Source organism: Hydra vulgaris, chromosome 09 (genome assembly GCF_038396675.1).
Source record: "Hydra vulgaris chromosome 09, alternate assembly HydraT2T_AEP".
NCBI classification, from domain to species: Eukaryota; Metazoa; Cnidaria; class Hydrozoa; order Anthoathecata; family Hydridae; genus Hydra; species Hydra vulgaris.
This window is the reverse complement of record NC_088928.1, coordinates 28092835-28103101: the sequence shown is the minus strand read 5'-3', so window position 1 is coordinate 28103101 and position 10267 is coordinate 28092835. Positions and strand designations below refer to the sequence as shown.

General features: G+C 28.7%; 1 protein-coding gene across 2 annotated transcripts in view; it reads right to left on the bottom strand.

The window, feature by feature from the left end:
* Positions 1-1607: 1607 nt before the first annotated feature.
* The window catches only part of LOC100205381 (dihydroxyacetone phosphate acyltransferase), a 148649-nt gene continuing 139989 nt past the window's right edge, over positions 1608-10267 (bottom strand). Inside the window, exon 14 of one of the 2 annotated variants that reach the window (XM_065805233.1) lies at positions 1608-2185. In XM_065805233.1, the coding sequence (XP_065661305.1) occupies positions 2172-2185 (14 nt within the window). In that variant the 3' untranslated portion in view covers positions 1608-2171. Of the gene's footprint in view, positions 2186-4719; positions 4869-10267 lie in introns of those variants that run through there. The other variant, XM_065805232.1, reaches the window with a different exon arrangement.

Genomic DNA, 10267 nt, shown 5'->3' with positions numbered 1-10267 from the left:
ATATATATATATATATATATATATATATATATACATATACATATATATAATATGTAAAAGGTTAATTTGGTTAATAGCATACTTTTAAACACATTTATTTAAATTTGCGACTCAAGAAAATATCAAAGTCTAAAAAGAACTTAATCATTTAAGTAGATCAGTTGCCAAAAAGATTAAAACATTACACCAATATATCCTATATTCATCTATAAGCATACATGTTTTTTGTAGAAAAAAAATAGGCCACTTATTAACACGAAGCAAAAGAATGGGAGTAATGCAAAATAAACTACAAACTGAAAGCAATGAAAAGAGATCTAATTCAAAATTGAAAAAAAACTTAAAGCTCTAAAGCAATGCACTAAATTGTCTGCTATTTGTTTGCTAAGCGGAAACTTATCCACCCGCTTAGCAAAAAAATTACCGATAGCAAACAAATAGCAGACAATTTAGCAGACAAGGCCAAGAAAATAAATAATATCAAACTGAAAAGCCGCTGCGTATTTAAAGTCTAAATAAAAAACGCTCAAATCAATAACGACTACTTCCTCAAAAACATGCCCATGTCTTCAAAGAAGTGGGTGTCCCTACTTACCCATTGCTTTGTTACGCCTCTGTCACATCAATCTCGGTTTCTTGTTAGACATTGATTTAATAAAATGACGAAATGTTTCAATTAATATGCTTTTAGCAATAAATTTAAAAAGCCGTATTTCAATATTATTTTTTCTTCATTCTTTATTCACTTTGGCAAACAAAACGCGTGGTTTTTTAATATAGCGAGGGCTTAGAGCCATAACGGGCTTGAAATGATCTTCAATCATACATCAATAATCAAATTCGTCACGGAATTTCCATGAATGAATACATAATTTTATTACATAATATTATTATGTAATAAAATCTTACATAATATTATTTTGTAAAAAAAAAAACAATTTCTTTTAATAAAATTATGGAAAAAAATAAATAATTTCGTTACTAATTCCTTAAAGGAATTTGATTCTTGATGTATGGTTGAAGATTTCAAATCGTTTTTTCTCAAAATGTTTAAAAATGTTTATTAAAAGTGCAAGTTTAAATGGTTCTAAGCACACGATATGCTATGAATATATTAAGTATCTAATAGTCGGGAACGTGTATTTGAAAAAATAATAAGAGAGTAAACTACTAATCGAGGGGTGGGGCATATATATAATATATAATGACTTGGAGGCATTACCTGCAAATGATAACCACAAACGTAGATGTATTTTGTTTTTTGCTTTTGTTAGCATTCAAATCGTGAGATATTCTTACTTTGGCATTGTCGTTTTATCTTTTTAAATCTTTTTCTGTAAATTATTTGAATATTTATACATATAGATGCATATACAGAACAATGGGTAGGCTACTCCACACACCTCAATCGGAGGGTGCGAGCGAATTTAAGGAGTTTTTAAATAATACTAAATAGAAAAATTTATAAAATTTTAGTGGTTTAATGAAAGGTATTTTTCAAAAAGAGGGAGAAGGGGCATATTAGTGTTCACAATACAACATTTTAAATGTTATATACGAACAGTCAATATCTAATCTGTGTGTGCGCGAGAAAAAACAACAACAAATAAAAAACAGGGGTGATTTTTATGCATCGCCCATAACCCAAAAATTATTTTTTATCAAATATGCTTTTAATATGCTTGCGGTTATGAAATTAGCTGTTTTTAATTTCTTTCTTGAGGAGACCTTCTGTTCTATATATTTAATGACGATGGTAAAACCAAGTCAATAGAAATATTTTTATTGACATTCTTTTTCAGACACTTCTTTTCCAGCAGAATAAAATCTTAAACATTCAAATAAAATATGCACAGATTCGCTTTCATTGCTACCATGTTGGTTGCACTAACTACTACTCATCCAGTATTAAGATTATCCAATATTTTTGAAATGAATTTAGCAGAAATTAACAATTAAATTGCATATTTGGGTGTACCAGACATAACTTTTAAGTGTCTTTTGATAAAAGCATTTCTGACTTTTATAGTTGTATTTGATGCTTGGTTACTGCTTACATAAGCTTGACATGGAACACTTTTTTATTTCTATTTTTTTGGTTTGTTCCAAAAGCATAATTTTTTTTCCCAATCAAATATCTATAAACCCTACAAAGAATATTTAAATTCTTGTTATGGATTTCCATCTAAAGAAAAAAAAGTTTTTAGGTAAGTTTACTGAATAACCAACAAGCTTTTACTTTATCCATTAAATAGTGTTTATATTCATCAACTAAATTAAAATAATAAATCAATAATCAACAATTAAAATAATAAATCAATAATCCAAAATTAAAGATGCTATTTAAAATTAAAATAAAAAAACCTAGTTTATATTTTGACATAAAGGCATTTATACTTTACGCAAAGACATTACATAGATCAGTAACTGAAATGGTGTCACTTTATGGCAATGGTGAGATGTGATTTTTGAACAAGTGAAAAAATTAAGTGCTAAGATTGTTTAAAAGTAATAAAAGTATAAAATAGAGACCATCACATTAAGATCCCGTTTGACTACAGTCTTTTAGAGTGGACAACGCGTGTCGTCGACGTTAGCCATTTTTTTTTTTTTTAATGTTATTCACCTCTGAGAAGGCCACTACAGATGAGGAGGCTACTTTAAAAGTGGTTATAACCCTCTCTCAACTCTATTACTCCGAAACACGAACCTTGAGGAACAAGGCAGCTGCGCGGGGAAACAAGTTGAGCGCGGTGGGGGACGGGGACCAGGGACGTGGTGGGGATCGAACTCGGAACCTCTCGCTTATGAAGCGAGCGCTTTACCACTACACCACTACCGCATTTAGTATTCGTGTGTCGACTTGTTAAATGCGTTATATACAGTAATATATATATATATATATATATATATATATATATATATATATATATATATATATATATATATATATATATATATATATATATATTACTATAAGACCACAGTTATAAAACAATAATTAATTAGCCGGAACATTTATTTTCAAAATTGAAAGAGACCATTTTAAAGCTCTTGATATTTTTAGCATTAACGACGTCAGACGGCAAGTTGTTCCAAATATTATTAATCCTGTGTGAGAAAGAGTATTTACGGACATCAAGTTTACACTTTAGTTTGCACAATTTGAGTTTGTGACCTCGAGTGTAAATATAGTTGTTTATTAAAAAGAAACTTGATTTATTTAGGCAAATTAAATTGTTTAGAATTTTGTAACATGTCTTAATTAAGGCGACGAAATTCAAGTAGTTCCAAACCTATTAAAATATGAAAAGTTATTTATATTAGCTATTCCATTGGCAAAACGTTTTTTCCGAGATTACACGAATGCACCTCGTAAATATATCGTACAACTTCGTAAATAATATGCTATTACGTTAATTACTTCAACGAGATCGACTTCGTGCTTCAAACAGCAAGCGGATATATATATTTTTTTTCTGATGATTCTTTATTGATGAAACACAGTGGTAAATAAAAAAAAAACTTTTGTTAAGTGATTTTCAACAACTTACAATTGCACTGTTCTTTTAAGAACATTGAGCTATTTTGTAGAATACATTTTAAAATTGTTTAAACATATATGTATGTATATATATATATATATATATATATATATATATATATATATATATATATATATATATATATATATGTATATATATATGTATATATATATATATATATGTATATATATATATATATATATATATATATATATAAATATATATATATATATATATATGTATATCCGCGAGCTATTTGGAGCTCAAATTCGACCTCGTCGAAGTAATTAACTTAATAGCATAATACTTACGAAGTTGTACGATATATTTCCGAGATATATTCGTACAACCTCGGAAATTCGAACTCACAGTGCGGCATAACAATACAAATCAATAAACTAGCTCGTGGTGGGTGGGAAAATTTTTTCGAAAATTTATAAACGTCACCTTCCCTTGAGATTACATGCATATGTGTGTATGCATATTTATACATGCATATGTGTGTATGTATATTTATAACTAACCCGTTTGCTCGGTTGGCACTGCGCAAATTTATCATAATGACTGGGACTGCGAAGATGACAAAATTAAATTTCTTAGTTAAGGTGTCTCTGAGGCAGCTCCTAATAAAAATAAAAAGTGGACTTGAAAGACTAAATCCTAATATTGAAAAAACAGACCATTAAAGATAGATTTTTAAAAAGTAGGCCGTTAAAGACAGAAAACTTAAAGAAGATTTAGGAAGTCAATTTGTGGTCGCTAAAATGGTAGCGACACACGGCATAAAATTTATCCAAATAACTTTTGGCCAATAATCGGAAAACTCAATAATTGATTACTACGTGACCTAACTTCCAAAAATACACCAAGGAAAGTAAAGTTCACAACTTCAAATATTGACAACTTTAAATATATCAAATTCAAATAATAAAAGTTTCAATATGAAACCCCGAATAATTCAGCGGTTTTCGGTGATCTTATTCTTCCTCTTCTTTTATTTTTTATTTGTTAAAGATATCTTTATTTGTAATTTTTCTCTTTTTTATAGGTTTGGAAAGAGTTTGTAATTAAAAACAACAAATAATAATAACAACAAAAAAATAATAATAATAATTTAATAATGATAAAAATAATAATAACCTTAATTTAAATTTCAAGCTAAAACATTTCACAATTAAGTTTCAAAAAGATTGTTAGTTATTCTATATTCAAGTACATCATTGATTACAATATAAAAAATACAAAGCAACAAAAGATCATATCAAAGTATTTATAGCTTTGATTCATTAGTAAGGTTCTTCAAGCAAGGTGACACATATTTAGCTAAAAAAAGAATCAATACGCATTTAATTTATCAGTTAAAAAACGAAAAGGGGAAAATTTGAAAAGAATAATTTTAAAACTAGACAAAACTTAAGCTATATTATTTAAAATAAGCAAACGTATATTTATATATAATAAATATATAAATACAAACATATATATAATTAAAAATTCTTTGATATTGTTTTATAAAGGATTCCTTTTAAATGTCTTAATCCGAATATTTGGGAGTAAAAATGACAAAAGTTTTAATAGTCTGTTTATATTAAAGTTTTTAAATTACGAAAACGCTATTAAAACAGAACTTTAACTGAATTTCTGTAAGTTTTGTAAAGTATTACTATTAAAAAAGAAAAAGAAGTGTCATTAACTAAAAATAATATTCATATATAATTTTAGATATTTAAACTTATACTAGAGTTAGATTTAGATTTACTTTATTTTATTTTATATTAGATATAATACTAGATTATGAAAAAGTTTGAATACTAGATTATTACGTTAAATAATTAACTTTTAACATTGGACTTGGTTTTTTTAGGAAGAGTAAAAAAAAAAAACATAATAATACTGAGTTCTTCTACATTTTCATCAAGTCTTAAACCCTTCTTTTATCAATTGGACTTAGAAAGGTGGACTTATTGATCGCAAAAAAACAAATAACATTGCACTAAACAAGTCTATACTTTAATTTTACTTTCTAACTCAATTTTTCATAACTTTGTAGACTTTAAATAATAAAAGAAGTTTGCACATGACCTTTTACTTTAAACCTATGTGAGTCAACTTTTCTTCTTAACTAATTGTTGTAACACTATTTTTTTTAAATAAAATATAACAAAAAATTTATGCATATAATAGATAATATAATATAACAATAGATAATTGTTTTCTTATGTAAATGGTGATGTTTCTTATGTTATGTAAATGGTAATGTTTTTTTAATCATAAAAATTTTATAATATTTTTAATCTTTTCATTTTTTTTTTAAATAGATCAAAATAATAACTCAATAATAATACTCAAATGTGTTTTATGATATATAATAAAATATGACAAAAAAGTAAGATATGAACACAATGATTATAGAATTTATAAATGAAAATTTAGAAGCGTGGCTTTAAATAACCAGCTTTAGAATTGTCTCTGCGTTAGGCAAATAAAATAAAGATATTAGCTTATTGCATCCAGTGAATATATCGTTTAAAAGTAAGTATAATTATTTTTTCCAAAATGTTTAGTTTTATTTTACAATTAACAACTTTCTTGAATTGAGCACTTTTTTTAGTTTTTTTTTTAGTAATTTATAAATGAAAATTTAAAAGCGTGGCTTTAAATAATTAACTTTAGAATTGTCTCTGTGTTAGGCAAAAAAAAATAAAAATATTAGCTTAATGCATCCAGTGTATAGATCGTTGTAAAGTATATTTATTTTTATCTACATGTTTTGTTTTATTTTACAATTAACAACTCTCTTAAATTGAGCACTTTTCTTGAATTTAGAATCTCATAAACGGTTTTATGCTCTTTTCAAGCTATTGGCAAATACTAGATAATATAATTACAACTTAATTCTTATTCAATAATTTTTATTAATTCATGCTCTTCGCTATCAAATATCTTGGGCGAATTGGTTGCTTCTAAAATGTTAACATAAAACAGAAATTTTCAATTGGCAAAGATGTTGTCATTTTACTCTATAATTTCTGAAAACATGAAGACACAAAAGAATTCCAAAACAACGATATGCAAGGAAAAAAGCGAGATAAATTAAAGTTTTTCGAGCATGAAAGAACATGAGCAATAAAAGGATGCAACTTTGCTGAGCGACGGGTCATGCAAAATTGATTTTTTTTAATGGAACAAGAGATCTTGTTTATTGACAGCGCCACCATGTAAAATAAATAGATAATAACTATTTGTAAAAGGAAGAACGAGGCTCAAGCTTGGCAGCTAGAGCATGTCTACATTTACAATACGTTTACATAACGTTCATATCATAACTACAATACGTTTTTTTATCTACAAAAGAAAAGACATCATTAGAAAAACCAGCCAAAAAGTCATTTTTATTTTAATAATTATAAACCGTAAGCAATTGAGTTTTGTTTAGATTTAATTTGCCAGTCAAAGCCTCCACAAAATAAATTAAGGTGTGTCAGGCAGTTTGAATCAAGAGTCTCTAAATCCTCTGAAACTTTATTTAAAAAAACATTTAAAAGAACAGAAAGAATGGCTATTAGTTCTGGTAAATAACTCATTTTGGCAGAATGTTAAATGCACCCAGCTACTGTCTTGAAGGCCTTTCAGGCAAAGACTTAAGAGTTTTAACAGTTACTTTGAAGGTAACAGATTCTATCTGTTGACCTGTTGCTGGCGTAGATGTATTTATAATACATTGTTTCCAGTTTAGGATGTTTAATGCTGGATTTTCTTCACTCACTGCATGGGTTTTGCTTATGTGTCTGTCTTTATGACTAGGCAACCCATTCTATTATCTACAATGAGGGTACAGCTCTAAAACTCAGTTTAATGGTTTTGAAGCCGGCTAGTAGTCAGGTTTCCCAAACTCTGTGGTATCTCTTAAAGAAGCTGAATACATCAGCAGCTGTAAAATATCAGAGTACTAACAAAGCCATGTTGCATATATGCAACATGCAGGCACATATATGCAACAATGTAGGTACACCATTCATGTATGGATGATGTCCCTACATTGTCGAAGCCGCATTTAAAGCTCTTTGTTACGGCTTACGGTTTATTAATAGTAATGAGGCAATTGTATGGATATATAGTGTATTAAGAACTACCTGTGCTTTGAGGCAAATCCTTTAACTAATTTAAAAAATGACTAAAGTATCAAAAACTATAAAACACAAAAAACCATCGTCATCACCAAGTTCTTCAAATCTAACATTCACTAATATTCGTGGTCTTTGAAGTAACTCTTCTTCTGTCTTACCTCTCACAAATCTCATCTTGTGATCTTAGTGTTGATGGTTATCTTTTTTTAATTCGTAAAGACTCTACTAGTCAAATGCTTGGCCTTGGCATTTACATTCGTAAGAATTCACCTATTTGTCAAGAAACTAGGTTTGAATACATAGACTATTCTTTTAGGTGCTTTTGTTTAGCACCACTTCATTCTATCGCCTTTTTCTTTCTTCTATATTGCTCTCCTTCATCTCAAGTCTGCACTCTTTTTGATGTTATTTCTGATCAAATTGACCAAGTACTCTCTATCTTTATTCTTCAGTCAATATCGTTGTTGTTGGTGACTTTAATGCTTATCACACTGACAAACTGAATGATTTGGCTCGTGTCAGTGACTCTGCAGGCGTTAAGGCCGAAAATGTTTGCCTTTTTCAATCTCTAACTCAAGAAACAATTTTCCAGAAAACAGACGTCTGTTTACTAATGCTAGAAACCATTGTAAAAAGGTTTTGTCTAACGCCAAAGCCCGCTATACTAAAATCAAGAAATCTCGTATTTTATCTCAAAAATTAGGCTCTTGTGACTTCTGGAGAATTTTTAACAATAGCTAATGTATGGGCAAATCTGCTATTCCACTTCTTTTGTATGGTTCAAACTTTTTCACCTCACCTAAAGACAAAGCTGAACTGTTTGCTTGAACTTGAACTTCTCATCAATATCAACTCTGGATTCCACTAGTCATGTTCTACCTGATATAGCTGACAAACAGGTTAGTCGATTGCCTGACGTTCGTATCACTTCAGCTTCTGTATCTAAAGCAATTTCCTAAAGTGCTCCAGACAACATACCTGTTACAGTCTTGCAGAAGTGTTCTCCAGAGCTGTCATCTAAACTTTCAAAACTATTTAACAAATACTTATCAGAGTCTTATTATTTTTTTTTTTTGCTGGAAAGCGCCATCTGCTATCCCTATTTTCAAAATAGTCTCCATCCTATCATAAGCAAGGTTTTTGTGTCTTTAATTAACAAACACTTAATCTCTCATCTTGAATCTCATAACTTACTTTCTGATCATCAAAATGGCATTCGGTCTTCTCGTTCTACTGCCGATTTGTTAATAGTAATAACCGATAGGTTTTATCGCGAATTAGTTAGATATGAAGAGGTTAAGGTTATGGCTCTAGACATTTCTAAAGCTTTTGATAAAGTTTGGCATACTTGACTTCTCCATAAGCTTTCTTCTTGAGGTGTATCAGATAACATCTTTAAAATTATTGAATCCTTCTTCACCAATCAAAAGTTGTCCACTATGCACAGCACTCTTCTTCATATCCTATCAGGGGTTCCTCAAGGGTTTTATCTCAGGCCTTATACTCTTTTTAATTTTTTATAAACGATCTTCCAGAAATTCTCACATCTAAGCTGGCATTGTTTGCTGGTGATACTACGATTTATTCTTGTCTTAATAAGAAGCCAACACTCTCTGATTGCTTAGAGGAGGCATTTGAGCTTGAAAAGAATCTCACTTCTCCTGCAGTATGGGGCTGTGGCTGGTGAACTTTAACTCAGATAATTCTCAATTATTTTTAGCTAATCGTTATCGCAATAATCTAGATCTTCCTATATTTATGAACTGTAATGTACTCAATGAGTCATATACCCTCCATCTTCTAGGATTAACTCCTACTTCTGATCTTTCTTTGAAACCATATATCAAATCAATCGCAAATATGCATCTGCTAAAGTTGTTCAATGAGTGGGAGTTATTTAACAAAAATTGTGGCATATAAATGTATTGTTTCCTCTAAGAATGTACCTGATAAGCAATATATTGGCATAACAGACGGAGAATGGAAAAAACGTTTTGCCAATCATAAGCAATCTTTTAAAAATAAAAAGTATTCAAAAGATACCATGCTGTCAAATTATATATGGGAATTAAAATATAAAAATATTGATATTATACTGAATTGGTCCATCCTTAAAACAGCACCTGCATATAACAACATTTCCTAAAAATGCATACTATACCTACAAGAAAAATTTGAAATAATTACACATGCAAACCAAGAATGTTTATTAAACAAAAAGTCAGAACTTATTTCTAAATGCAGGCACAAAATTAAGTTTCTCATAAAAAACTATAAAAATAAGTGAGCTTAAAAAATAGTTACATTAAATCCCTCTTTTTTAAAAAGCATTTTTTTTAAATGGCAAAACATAATCAACTTTAAAGAACTCATTTTAAAATAGTGTCAGCATATTCCACAAATGTGTGAAAATGGACAGTAGTTAAGACATTTGCGACTTCCAGTAATTTAATCTTTTGTATAAACTGAAGTTTATAGTTTATAAACTGAATATATATATACATATATATATATATATATATATATATATATATATATATATATATATATATATATATATATAGTTCCATAGATTGTTGCATTTGGGAAGAGCGG